The following is a 15293-nucleotide window of genomic DNA, read 5'->3' on the forward strand; positions in this document are numbered from 1 at the left end:
CACATGTGAGGTTCTCCTAAGGCGAAATAGAACAACTACAGAGCAATTGATGCTTTTAGCCTTCAAAATAAATGCAATCTGGGAGTGGTGCATGGATGTCGGTCGGGTTTGTCAAAGATGCTTTATTTCGAAAGTAATATCCGGAAGTAGCGTTTTTGATTCAGTCTAGTTTGACATCAATGTTTCGGCGCACAGGCATCCTCTGCACTGCGCGCGCTGCTGCGTGTGTGGACTGACGGTGTGTGTGAGAGGGGCGTGTGTGCGTGTGTAAACACAGCTCCGGTCGGGTCGGCTCAAGTTAAGGAGCGAAGGGGGCCAGGTCGGTCTGAACTGCAGCGTAAACTCTTCGGGCTGAATTGCGCTCCGTGGCCGCTCAGATGAGGAGATGGCAGCCGAATCGACCCGGAGATTCACCAAGAACCTGCTGAAACCCGGGACCGCGGCGGAGATACGACAGACAGCGTGCAACGCAGTCAGACACTCCGCAGTGACGGTGAGCAGACCCGTATGAATTGTGAAAACATGGAGGTATAGTGGGACAAAAAAACGCATATTACCACCTGTGGGCCCGATGCTTTTTTTGTATTGCTATTAGCGTCGCAGCCACTAAAGCTTTGCATCTGGAAGTGAATTAGATTTGGTCTCTGTGCCAGACGCAAACGCGTCACTGCACCGTAAATCTGGCAAATCTGACATTGACATTCATGCTGCATCTTTCTTTGCAGTGGATGTGCACAGTGCAGCGCCGCTGTTCAGCCTCTGTCTATTGATCCTGCAGGGGGGAAACAATTCAATACGATAGAATGCTCAGTAGGTGCACAAATCGCCACGTTTCTTTTCGACTACTGAAAAGAACCCGATTGTTGGTTGGTAATGTGGCTATAAAGCCGTGGAGCCTATCGTATTCCCCCGTGGGTTGGAGTTTATTTCGGTGTGTCTGGCTTCAGTGAATGAAATGCAGTAAACAGCGGCTTGGTAGTAGGGTAGTGGGATGCGGCATGACACAGGCAGCGGTTTGCATCTGCCCAGCGGTGCACAGAATCACGAAGGGAGGAACAGAGAGGAGATGAATTCGACCACCGGATTGATTTATCACTATTTCTACTATCATGCAATTTTTATGTCACGAGAACTCTTTGTGAAATGTAAGGTTCAGTGGGTGTGTCACGCCTTATAATGAGAGGCTCTGATTGACATTAAGATAATGGGAGGAGGGGTAGTCCAGTAAAAAACATCCACTAGCACACACACACACCCAAGGAGAAGGATCTGTGTTTTGATGATGTCCTTTTGATTCATCTGGCAGAGGACAAATCCTTTACCTTACGTGTGTGTGTGTGTGTGTGTGTGTGTGTGTGTGTGTGTGTGTGTGTGTGTGTGTGTGTGTGGCCATGCTGTAGAGATTATCATAGAGAAAGGTCACTCCACTCCAGACGCTTTGCTGCTACTCTGCATCCTCTTCACTCTGGTGTTAGTGTGTCAGTGGGACACATGCGTAACAGAGCACAGTGAGAATTGATTGGAATAAATTGAGAAAATCTAATATAACTGGGCGCACAGCTGAATACGTGACTAAAATGGAAAATAATTGAATGAACGAAATCTTGCTTTTTTCATGAAATATAGACATTTTCCTTGAGCAGCCAGATGTTACCACCGACACAGGGTCTGACGAATAGAAGAGAATACAATAGAATAGCATGAGCCTTATGCATTGGTCATGTCACCAAATGGAGTACAACAGAACAGTGTTTATTGATTCCTTTATTGGACGTAGAATTCGACTGGTGAGTCACCTTGTGTTGTGTATCATTTAGCACACTGACACACACGTTGTATACTGCAGAAATAACACACTGAGCTTCACTGCCTTGGCTAAAAGCACTGCAGTGGAAGCTCCACACTTAATATGGCGTTTTCAAGCAAAGACGCAACAAACAAGTGAGTATTTAAAAATAAGGAAGTGAGAGATATACGAGAGATAGATGGAGAAAAATAGTCACAGAGTGTGAACATGTACAGTATCTCAGCCTGTAACAAGAGGCATTTGAGTTGTTGGGTGTCTCTCCATTATCAACATGGCGTTCAACATAAGCAGTTACGCTAATCCAGACATTAACTAGTAAAAGTCTGTCAACATGTTTGTGTATTTCATGAAAGCCGACGTTCCAGATGTATTACTACAGATACCAGTTCTATTGCGCTAAGTTATTAAAGGTTTTGCTTCAAAAGTGCCTTAATACCTTGTGATCATAAATGTTCTTGCCTCAATATGTTTAGAGTTTATTTGGGGCGGAAAATATGGATAAAACTGTCTTTCCCAGTGTATGTAATGGTATATCACTATATAATAATAATAATACATTTTATTTATCGAGCGCTTTTCATAGTACTCAAAGACACTTAACATTAAAATCATCATATATATAAGCTATACACTATAAACAACATAAAACACACTAAATATTTATATTTTGATGTAATAGATTTTCTGGATAATCAGTTGAGAATTTGTTAGTGGGTAAGATAATAGCTAATGCAGTGGATTAAATACCTGACAATTCAGGGTACTTTATCACATTGGTGCAAAATCATATTGTTACTAATTGTTATGCAGCGTTGCCCACAATCGCCTCAAAGGTATAAATATCACAGTGTGAACTGTATTACAGAATTTCCAAGGGTTAACAAGTTTCTATTCTCCCACTCGTATATAATGTCAGATCACCCACCCCCACAGTAAACAGAATTTACCAGAACACCCAATCAATTCCTTTAAAAAGTGTACGGTTGTTTTTTGTAAAAGTGAACCGAAATGGAAACTTGAACTTTGATCTACACCAGCATGTGCAAAGACTGACTGGTTAGTTTCAATTCCTTCCTATATCTTAAAAAAAGTCTCTAAAGATGAAAAAAAAACATAAATAATTACTCAAAGTCATTCTATGTGCAGATATACGAGCTGGATAGCTGGACAGAAGAGTAAACGTGTGTGTGTGTGTGTGTGTGTGTGTGAATGAGTAGCTGTGCACGGATTTAGGTTAAGTGGGTGTGTAAATGTCCAGAGGCGTTTTGTGCATGGACGTATTTTTTTTTGTGTGAGTGTGTTAATGCATGGCCTTTGTCGGTGAAAGAAACCAGGTCAGCAGAATCAGGCCCTATGGCATAACGCTCGTGAGCCTCTTTCTCTCTCTCTCTCATTGACCCCCTCACTTTTTTCATAGTTGCCAGCTTTTTCCTCATTCACTTATCATCACCCCCCCCCCAATGACTCTACTCCCCACCTCTGCATGCCTTCACTGTTTCAGATTCTTCCATATTTGAGTTGCTTCTGACACTGTTTTCCTTTGTGCTTCTTACTATTCCTCTGCCCTCCATGGGTCCTCATGGGTTATATCAGTGTCTGAAGCGTGTGTGTGTGTGTGTATTCGTGAGTGTACATAGCATACATGATACCAGGTAAATCCCAGCTGGCGCATGCTACATTTTCCTTTTGATGAAGTGCTCTGTGAAAGCAATCACTGCTTTCTGACTACTTCACTGTTTCTCATGGTAGGTCAGCCCACCCATCCCCAAATATGCAGGGAGCATGGAAGGGCAGATAGATGCAAGAATGAAGGATGTAATGGTGGTTGAGTTTGGGTTCTTTTTTTTTTTTTTTTAAGAGCTGCAGTTTGTTGCTTCAGTGACCATGAGATCTTTTCCATTACATCTTTTCTGGCCTCTGTCTGTCTCTGAGCTGCTGGACAACAAATAACGATGAAATAAAATAAGAAATAGATCCAACATATGTCAAATATTAAAGATAATGAAACAGGATTCGTATGAAACACGCCTGAAGAGCAGTATTTAAATCACATCACCAACAAAATGAACGCTGCATTTTAGACCCATTACTGCTGATTATTGGCACCGGGGAGTGAGTGTTTATTATGACTCTCAGCTAAAGTGAGCAGCACAGCAGCGTAGACACAAGTGCCGTTCTTGTTGTGACTCTGGCTGCCTGCTGGGATGAACCACATGTCATACCCTGCCTGCAGGATGCCAGCCACACTAACCACACAGCCAGAGATTGGGGCCAACACACCCACCCTGGCATGTAGCATCCCTCTGCAGCTCAGTTTATTTGCCCAGAAACACGGGGTTGCTTGTAGGCAGTCACCCTCACTCGCTACTTAAGGTCATATGCATCCACATATATTTTCCACATGATATCCTAATAGTTAAATCATCTTTATCTTCTCTTTCTTTTAGCATCAGATCATGCTACATCTTGCACTTGGCGTCCTCTGTGCCCTTATGGCACTAGCTTCACGCCTGATCACATATTGACTATTTTGGTGCCCAATTCCAGGCTCCAGGTATTTGCAGAAATTTTCCATTTGGTTACAAACCAGTGTCTGTTGTCCAGTCATGGAGATGGACCTGTAATCCTATAATGCGAAGGTATCTAGAATCATTATACAACTGTATTTTCTCATTTAGCTTATTAACTACAAATCACTGTATGATTTTTTTTACATTACTGCTGCTGACCTGACTGTTTACTGCCATTGGCTATTTCAAGCAAGTTTCAAGTCAACTATCTTTATTATTATTGCGTAGGTTATTGATTAATAGACTTCATGTGTATTGATTAATCTACATACATTATGTCAGAAAATAGCCATCACAATTTCCCAGTGCAAATCCTCACATTTGAGACACGTGCATGAGTAAATCTGCTACCTTTGCTTGATAAATTACTTTAGAAACATAATAAATTAGCTAAATATTGTTGATTATTCTTGTGTCGATCAACTAAAGTATCACTCAAACAATGATTTCAGCACCATACTGACACCAATGGCTGCCTAGAAGGACTGCGAAAACAGTCACTGAGATCATCGAGGTTCTTATTTATTTTCTGACCTCTGCAGAAAAAACAAGAGATATTAAGTAAATGTAGTGCGTTGGAAAGTGGTTGACAGTGATCTAAAATATAAGCGACTTATAGTTAATGGGCTTAAACATGCAAAACCTATTGGTATGGTGGTCCTTTACCAATGCGGTTCACCTCCTTGCTCAACTCGCCAGAGAGAGAGCAGTTTGTGTTCTTTGGCCTTGACACTCAAACACACACTCACACTGCAACATATAGAAAGTAGTTTCAAGTTCAAGTGCATTTCCTTCCTGTATTTTTCACCACGTTTTATAAATGACCCAAAAAGGTGTTCATATTTCATTGACCTCCCTTCAGCTTGTCTTTTTGATTTTACACTCACTTGCATGCATTATTTGTCACGTAACTCGTCTCCATTTACACTTTAAGGAAGAAAGGTGGATATTTCAGTGGATTCGTTAAGGTCTCCCATCCTCTCTTCTCCTCTCCTCTCTCGGAGAATGGGACTGTTTTTGGCTTGTCTCATTACGTTAGTTTAATCTTCTCTGCTTTCCGTTAATCCGTATCTTCATCAGCCTTAATTTCTCTGTCTTCTGGGCTTGCACCAGTCATGTTCTGTTTGTGTGTTTCTGTTCTTCTAGTAAAATACCACCACTGGGCACGTCTGTTTGTCTGCAGCTAAAATGTGTGTCAGACAGCCTGGATGTGTTGGGGGGGGGGGCACGTCTACCCGGCGAGCCCCAGCAATGTGTTGCTGGTTGTATGTGGTCTCGTATGTGTGTGGGGGGGACATGCTGTCAGTCTGACTTTACTCTCTCCTCATGACGCATCAGGTCGACTGCCTTGGAAGCATTGTGCATGACTGCTGACCGGCCTATTTGTTTAGCGTAACGTATAGTAGGCTAGTGTGTGTGTGTGTGTGTGTGTGTGTGTGTGTGGTTCTGAATAAAACGTTCAGGCTTCTTGTAGCTGCTGTAGAGCTGTGTTATTGTGGTTTTTTATCTTGATTTGACCACAGTGTGTTAAGAAAGTCAGCTTCACATTAATCAGTCGCTGGCAGCACGTAACGCCGACTAATATGCTTGTCTCACGCGAGTTAGTCAAACTGATAATGCCTTTGAATCCATTGTCCCAGAGTCTAGAAACCCGTTAGATTACCAGTGATTAGCCGACTCTCCCGCAGCCGGGCCTCGGTTACTATGGCAACAGAGAAAGGTCAATTAGGATGGAATTCTAACAGGAAGCACTCCTGGTATCTCTTTCCCCTCCGAGTAAATCTTATTCCATCTCATCTAGTGTTCCCACGCTTCCAAGCATTTCATAAATTAATTCAGCTAGTTTGTGTAGCTGCTTATATTATACACTTATTATTTTAATCTGTAACCCGCCTCCTTTAATTGCTTTGTGAACACCCACTCCATCTTTTATCACCTCATGTGTTTTAAAAAAAATAATTAGTTATCTGTAGCTTGCACAATGATAGGTCTGAGGAGGAGATCTGCATTGATGCTGACATTCCAATCTTATTTTCTTATAATAAGCTTATAATTTGGTCAGATATTACCAGTCTTATCATTTTAGAGAGCTGGATCGTAAAGAGAGAAAAACCAAGAAGAAAATGAGGCAGGAAGAGAGTCGGTAGATCTGTCTCATCTCCCAGAGGAGTAGAGGCTCTAATGCAGATAACTTGTCCTCTTATAAGCACTCTGTCCCGTGAGTTAGTGTGTGAAAGCAGACTATTGTCGATGTGTGTTTTTATGTACAGTATTTGATTTTATGTATGGTGTCTCATCAGCATTGACATTGTCATTATTTTGATGTACATTCAATTTTTTGTATCTTTGTGCGATATTAAGAAGTTTGCCCGCCAGTAACTTTTCAGGTCCCCGTGGATATTCATGTAAGTGTCCCAGTTCTTGAAGAAAGTTGTTTTCTCAACACCCCATTACAGAAAATACAAAGTCGTCTTTATTTCCATAGAGTCACAATTGAAGCTGCTCGACAAATCAACAGAGGCAACATTCCCCTGCCTGCCAATACAGTTATTCTCTTACATAAGTTGCAGTTTTGGAAATCATACCACAGTCTGATTGTATAACCATGTCAATACGATTGAACAAAACAGACTCATGCACCAAGAACAATTAAGAAAGGAGCTTTGGAGTTTTAACATTGCAATGCAACAATTACAGTTTCATTCCATGTTTTGAATGTCTGTGGCTACTGTTTAGGTCATTATCTGTTAGAGAAATTGATCACAAGACAAGATGGATGATGATCCCCCTCTTCTAAACAATTTCCCAGGGGAAACTCTCATTATACTGCAGCTAAATTAGCTGTGATACATGGCACTATATGACATTTGTCATGCTCAGTAGACACATCATGAAACACTAAAGTAACAACAAAGCTGTTGGAGTTGCATACATTTAGGATTTGTCATCTCAAATTTGTATATCACTTATTTAGCATCTCAGTCACCTCTTGGGTCCACTTGTATATGACGGTTTATACTATAGACTCTATAGTGTAGCCGATGCATGTGGTGAGTCACACACCTCGCGTTGTGTTTCCGCTCTCCATATCGTGCTTATGTGTTACTTATACTCTATATACTGTATGTGTCAAACGGGGTTGTGAAAGAGTCCCCTCCTAGATTAAACACTCTGACAGTGTGGGACAGGATGTCATGCGCTCTCTCTCTCTCTCTCTCTCCTCTCTCTCTCTCTCTCAACGTTCATTTTCTGAGCCATGCTGTGGTGTTCTTCGGGGTGCCTTTGTCATGCGGTGCAACCTAAATGTGTTCATTTCGCTTTAGAGATATCATCAGCAGGATGACACGTACTTCTTCTGTTCCGCCTGTCTAACCTCCCCTCACCCTGTCTCTATTCTTGCCTTCACTTTCTTACCTTCTGCCTCCCTGTCGCTCTGCGCCCTCTCTGCCTCTTTTTCTTCTTCTCCCCTTTTCCATAGCTAAATGAATTCCCTAATTGCCGACACTTCCTTTCTCACTCCCTCACTCTTTTTGGAAATCAACAGAATTACATTCATCGCTCTTCGGTTCTCACTCTTTGTCATGTTGAGTGAATGCTTCTAGTGTCACCGGTGCGTGTGTGTGTGTCTGTGTGTGTGTATATATACAGACAGGAGAATAGAGAAAGGGATTAGAGGAGATGAATAGCTCTTTGACATTTGTTATGACTGAGCTGCAGACGACTCCGCCGTGTTTGCCTGATAACAGTAGGACCGTGCACTGCCAGGCCTTGGTGTGTGTCCGTCCCCATCTTCTCCATGACTCATTCAGAAAGGGCAGAGAAATAAAAGCAAAGAGAAGAGAGTAGAAAAAAATCTGAGCCTGTCACTACTGACACTGTCTCTTGCTGAATTCCCCTACTGTTTGAACTCTGCGAGAGACTGCGCACTGATCTCACTAGTGTGTGTCTGCTGGATGTGAGCACGGGAAATTCTACCCCCCCCCCCCCCCCTGAAATACATGTAACCTTGTAGTGTCACACTGCCAGTTGTTGAAGTGTATTAGAAGATAAAAAAGCCTGTTTAGTCTAGGTGGGAAAACTGGACAGAAAAAAAGTATGTGTCTGCCTTTTAGTCCAGTGTTTGTGAGAGGTCACATGAGAGAGAGAGAGAGAGAGAGAGAGAGAGAGAGAGAGAGAGGAGAGAGAGAGAGAGAGAGAGAGAGAGAGAGAGAGAGAGAGAGAGAGAGAGAGAGAGAGAGAGAGAGAGAGCTCTATGCATTGTGCCAATGTACGTTTACAATAGGCTCTTTGGAGAGGCTTCACAGCCAGTGAACTGCTCCATTCAGACTCAGCTGGCCAGGCTTTGCCTCACTGGAGCTTAACTTTTATCCTCTCCCTTTTTCTCTAACACTCTCCATCCTGCCCCGTACCTTAATAGACACCACATCAACTCGTCCATCCACACTTTTTTCACGGGCCCCCAGGGAAGGGGGGAGGGAGGGAAGGAGGGGATGAGGGTCCACTTCACTTCACATACTGGACTAAGAATAGTTCAGCGGCTCTCGACGAGTGAATTGCTGTGTTGTGTCTCTCCCTCACTCTGCATTCCAGAGTAGGAGGCCTGAATATGTTACTGCCATTACCGTCCGACCCCCATGCCCTGCTGCCCTTGCCCTGTTGTATCCGCACACACACACTTGTGTGGCAGTCATGTGCGATGTGGACTTTCCCTCATTAACTGTCTTCGCTGGCTGGACAGGGAGTGACGGAGAGAGGACAGGATCTAATTAAGGAAGGATGTAAAGAAAATGTGTCCGCCATTTGTACGAGCCGTCCTTAAAAGTGTATAGATCTTTAACCGGAACTGTGTTTTTGTTAGATGGTCGAATCCTCTTAAGATCTTTTTGTCCCCTTTCTCCTCTGCTGTCTAACTGTTTCCTTGCCAGTTTTGATCAGCCCGGCTGACCAGCCAATAATCCCGTCTGACCGTGTCTGTTCTCTTGGCCCCGGTGTCAGAAAGTAAAACAGAAAGAGACAGAAATAAACAGCCATTATTAATATTTCACCACCTGCTAGTTTTAACTTACAGATAATGTGTCCTGGGTAGCAGCGCACCAGAAGAAATAGCTGGCATAACTGGTGATAGAAGAAGATAACTGGCTGAAAAAAGCCCACCGGCTCAATATATGTCAACATGTTCAGTTGGTGAAATGCTGGATTAAAATATATATTTTTCAACAGTGAAGTCCTGGCACCTCTTTTTACATCTAGCGTTAGGAATCTTACCGACAGATTACAAGAATGTACTAAGTTTGCAGTTTTCAATAAATCTGTGTAAATTGACAATGACTACTAAAAACAGTGATATCTTACCAGAAGTTCAATGTTGCTATTTTGTTTTACATTATTTTTTGCTTTATTCATGCGGGGGGACCTTGTGATTAATTAACCTATCTTTGATGCAATACAAATATTTGCTTCTTCACATAATTTAAGGTAAAGGGATTCCGGTATGTTTCAGTTCCATATTAAGAGTTTAAAACCTTTTAAAAACGAGGCCTATTTTCAGGCCTCAGCTCGAAAAAAGATAAGAAATACCTAATTGAGTGTATAATTAAATTTAAAAAAAAAAAAAAAAAAAAAAAAATAATATATTTTTGAGATGTGAAAAGTCATGGAAATATCAGTATACATGTTACAGGTTAACATAAGATAAGGATGGAACACAGCACAACTTGGAAAATTCTAAAGCTCGCCCTGGAAAAACAGCAATTTCAGGATATTGTTTTTTGGAAATTATGGAAATCCAAGATTTAAAATATTCCCAGCTCTTATAACAACTGATAAAGGCTCTCTATACACATTTATACATAGATACAGTGAAACATTTATAAAATATAGAGCATATAAAATTGAAAAACTGATGAAATATTCCAATATTTGAATAAAAAAATATTTTTTTAAATTAAAAAACACTGTATATCACTTCTGTTTATCACTCCTGATGTTCAATGAATCAAAAGTCAGAAGATTGGGCTTTTTTTTGAGTGTTTTAAGCTCTTTCTAAGCCCTTTTTATGGTAATTTTATGGTCACATACTGCTTCAGATTCAGCCCACTCTCTCTGTTTAGGGCTGTATCTCAGCTCCCCTTTCTCCGATTTTCACCATTGAGACCTCCTTCGAACCGTAGAAGCCAATAGAATTGCCTGGAATTGAAAGCTAGATGATTGACAGCACTATTAGCCAATGGGAATGATAAACGTCCCATCTGATGGCAGATCTGAAATCTAATTTGCTGAGCTTCCAACCCTCCCAAGAAGCCGAGGAGTGTCGGAGAGACACGAATCGAACGGATTCACATGGAGCACATGCAGCTGGACATACCAAGCAGTGGAAGTACGGCGATAATTCATTTTTTCGCTGAGATTCGACCAAAAGTGAGTACAATATTCGATGAAAGCTGTGTGACTTTTTGTGTTCGAAGCTGAATATCTCTGCGATGGTTTACCAGAGAGAGAAATGGAAGATATGTCCGTAATCTCCGTCAAGCGGACATGCTTTTTCATGCTGCATGTTCGTAGGTAGCACGTTGCTAACGGACAGTAGCAGCTGTTTTCTCCGGTCTTTTCCAGTCATATCAAGTTATGATTTATGATATTTTGTTATTTGTTTGCTTGGCTGATGGGAGATGTGTTTGTCTCATGTAGAAGTGACATAGTTCGCTGAGGTTTCTGCAGAACTATAACATCATTATATTCGTTCTTCGTGGGTTCTCTGCCAGTTACTTTTAACACAAAACTCTCTAAGTTTTTATGTACTACGTCCCCCAAATGGGGGACGCTCGGGCTGATCTGGTTTTAAAGCATTTTTTGATGACTATTTGGATAATATCGTGAACTGTAATTATTTTGGCCATTATAATTTATCCCATGCCAACTCTTGGCAAGAAAGTTAATAAGCGTATTTCCCAAAATGTTGACCTATTTTCTGAACTGGTCATACTGTAATAAAACAGCACAAACAGAATACCAGGTACAGTTAAACTCGGGTAAAGTTTTTGTGGTAAATTCATGTGGTCATATGTTCCATTTAAAACACAGGTGCACTGTACGTGCACTAACAAACCCATGGAATTTCAGGTGGCGAGGACAGATGTGATCATTGAGTAACTGATCAGCCTTTTTAAGAATATGTTCATTGTACAGCTGTGCTACAGACACCTGATCAACCTCGATGATCCTACTAGCTGTCTTGATCATGCGCTGCAGTTTGGCATGATCTTAAACACACATATTTCCAAAGATACAGTTCAGGCCAAAGGATAAGCGCTCTACAAGACAGATTCGTTAAACATCTGGAGGACACGGCTGTCTACTCTAAAGTTATTCAATTTGAACCAAAAGAGCAGCCTCTGTTGTAGTGTGTTAGACTTAATCGCTGTGCATTCATTGAATCTTAAGTGGTCGTCAATTTCAACTCAAAGGTATTTGTAAATCAAGACCTGCTCAACTAAATCACCATTAATCTGGGAGGGGGGGGCAGTGAGTCGACAGGAGAAAGGAAATACATTCACTGATATACAAAAGTAATTACTGTTGCATTTATTGTTTTCCAAGGAACAACAATTTATTTTAGTTCCAGTCCTAACTTCTCTCTCTCTCTGAGTTATTAGGACTCTTGAGGGTGGATGATCAATAAATGGTCTCACCCTTTTTTCTGCCATGTGGAGATGGATTTGATTCAAAGATGCCAGTTCCACTCATTGCTATCCTCCCTGACTGACACAGAGAGTGTGTCTCTCTGACATGTGTCCCACAGGAATAGCCCCGAGCCAAAGCGCTCAATAAGTGAAGAGAGTTAAGGTGAAGAAACAAACTCAGATCCATGATTGTCTGTCATGCTCGTGGATGCTGATGTTATGAGGGCAAGAGTCTTCTGATTTGAATTTAAAGTCTTTCTGTGAGTCCGCGCCGGCACACTGTATGCGTCGCTTTCTTTGCGAGTACATCAATTCTGTGTGCCTTAAATGTCAGGCAAAGAGCTGAAAGGGGATCTGCAAAAGAAATGAGGGAGGGGAAAAAAAAAACACCGGGCATAGAGGGACACAGAGGAGTGATTTTTTTTTTGTCTGTACGAACGGGATGAGAAATGATGGGGGATGGGAAAAGGTAAAGGGAGGATCATAGATATGAAAACGCACAAGGAAAGAACTTCAGAACAGCTGTGTCCTTGGTCTAAACTGGGACCTTAGGGAGAGGGAGCTGTGCTGAGTGGGCGTCTGGTAGATAGTTAGCGCTGGTATGGAGGTCACAAAGAGGTTACATGTAGGCTTTGTGAAGGTGTCATGTAGGCGTCATGACTGAATGATTTATTGCAAAGCAGGCATTCTAGTGGGCTTTTTTCTTCACTGTGAGGGTGTAGATTGGGGGGTTGGGCATGAAGTCTTATGATTTATTTTTCACTCGGGCTGGACTGATGTGACTGTTCGTAACCATACTGGCTTCTAAACATAGCATCCATTGTGCTGGTACGTGTTTCTGGCCTGTTTGCATCAAAGTAAATATTGGCTTGGGCCTGATTTTAAGATGAATATGGCAGGTTCAGAGTGAGGACACATTTTTCAAGCGAACAGAGTTACAGGAAGCAGAAATCATCAGGGATAATTGCCCGAGGAGTAGTTACTGTTTCGGAGTTTCAGAGGCTCAGACATGCAGTGGAAGTAGAGGAGAGTTTGGAGTATTTCAGAGTTTGACTTGGCCAGCGTGAAGGAGTACGTGAACTGTCTTATTGGTTGGAGACTCTCTTACCTGGACAGGAAACAGCTGTGTAAATGGCCCAGATAAGATCACAGGGAAACAACGGATACACTGCAGTGCTGAGAGACAAATCATGACTACTGTGCTGGAGTGGTATTTATTATGTTTCTGCAGTACTCTTTCAAGTAATATCAGGTTTTGATGAATGGAATAATATTGGCAAAAGGGACTTTTTCTCTTTCTAATTAATGAACTCTCTCTTGGATGGAAAAACACAATCTAAGGAAAAGCTCAGTCTTGCAGGCTCTGCTTGCTTCTATTACCTTAAACCTCTCCTGGAGTATGAGCTGACTTTATCTGTTTCTCATTTAAACAGTACATAACAACAGCGCTGAATCCAATCTTATAAGTATAACCCTGTTACTGCACAAACCCCCAAAAATCGTAACTACCTTATGAAGGATGGGTATTATTGCAAATATTTATTGCAGAGCACATAAGAAGCCGGTGACCTCAGTCTCCTATGCTTCACTGCTGACTCCCGAGCTGGGGTGGGAAGGGGGGGACAGCAGGGAGATATGGAGAGATGCCACGTGGGAGAGTGAATTAATGAGGCACCAGCTCTGTGACAGTACAGTAGCTCTCTGTGTTTCTACTGCTTTTGCTGCTGAATGGAAGCTAAATAATACCAGTCGTCAGTCATGCTCTTTATGAATGTGTGATTCAGTGAGTGAATGGATGTTAAAATAGGCAGGTAGACAGGTATAAGCTATAGTTTTATTACCGTTACCGCCATTAAGTCCAAGCTAAAAGGAGTGGTTCACAGAGTAGATCAAGGACCAATAACATACTTGCAACATCACAATGTAGAAGTCTATCTCGTTTCCCTCTGTGTTTTATATTGGATGTGGTTCACCTCATCTGAAACAAGGACCACCTTCACCAATAACTATAAAAACATATCTATTTTCATAAGATAAAACATTGCATTCTCGGGAAAAGGAGCAAATGGCATGCATTTAATGAGTGTGACTACTAATCTACTAATTACATTGACCATGATGCCAGATGTATCAACATCTGGCTGACTTACCACCTTAGCAAAAACGCTTCCTGAAACGGATCCTGCTGATGTTGAATTTAAAACCATCTTTGATATGTACAGTGTCCCACTTATCTTTCATATGAGTCCATAAAGTATGCAATAAACAAACAATAAATATTTATTTACTAACTTTTTTTGAAAGATGTAAAAGTCGAGTCCGCTCTTGATTTGTTACCATTTAAAGCTGCTCCTCTGTCAGGCACTATTTGACCAATATGCTGCCTGATTGTCTGTTATAATAACAATATGCACATATATACATATCCCATAAACCAAGGTGTATGTGTTTGTTTATCTCAACTGAATTGTTGGAAAAAGTAGAAGCACTGTAAAGACGAGTTCTTTGGAGGGTAGGTAAGATGGATGGACAGGGGAAAAGGTGAGGTTGGTTGTTGTTGGGGGTGGGTGAATTAAGGAGTTCAGGAGTCTAAGGAAAATGAATGGACATTTTTAACAATGCCCCCCCCCCCCCCCCCCCCCCCCCCCATCCAGGCAGTTGCTACTCGCCGACTTCCCCTCTCCCATATTCTCCACACCCGTCTCCCCTCTCACAATCCCTCCCCCAACATCCCTCCTGCCCCGGGACTTTGGTTCTCAGTTAAAGACATTTTTAATAGCTTCCTTTTCTAAACAAAACAGCTGCCAGAGGACCAGATAGTATCTCTGGCACAGAGCGCCTCCTGGAGGTCCTTTATTAAAGACGTGGCAGGGAGGGCGATCGCTACACTGATGTGTGGAGACTGGCACCCTCTGATCCTCCACACAGCCTGCTGTGTCCGGTTCTCAGCACTAGATGGCATTGGCAGTGTGCTGTGGCTCTGAACTCTGTTCTTCCTGTTAAACTCAATTCAGAGGCAGGAATTAAACTTCAGGTCTTCAGGTTACAACATGATCTTGTTACAGTAAGGTTGTACAAATAAGTCATGGGTTTGATTCATAATGGCAATTGCATTCTCACATGAAAATATTTTTACAGTAGTAGGGCGGTCTGTTGCATTAGGTTGCTTCAACAAGTAACAAGACAACTGGGCATCACGTGACAGGCAGGCGCCGGCCGTGGGGGCAGAAACAAAAA

General features: G+C 42.0%; 1 protein-coding gene across 1 annotated transcript in view; it reads left to right on the plus strand.

The window, feature by feature from the left end:
* Positions 1 to 239: 239 nt before the first annotated feature.
* dock10 (dedicator of cytokinesis 10) overlaps positions 240 to 15293 on the plus strand; it is a 62946-nt gene continuing 47892 nt past the window's right edge. Inside the window, exon 1 of the mRNA XM_068710998.1 lies at positions 240 to 493. Coding sequence (XP_068567099.1) covers positions 386 to 493 — 108 coding nt within the window. The 5' untranslated portion in view covers positions 240 to 385. The remainder of the gene's footprint in view (positions 494 to 15293) is intronic.

Source organism: Cebidichthys violaceus, unplaced genomic scaffold (genome assembly GCF_023349555.1).
Source record: "Cebidichthys violaceus isolate CVI_PGR_0920_01 unplaced genomic scaffold, fCebVio1.0.p SCAF_1, whole genome shotgun sequence".
Classification (NCBI taxonomy): domain Eukaryota; kingdom Metazoa; phylum Chordata; class Actinopteri; order Perciformes; family Stichaeidae; genus Cebidichthys; species Cebidichthys violaceus.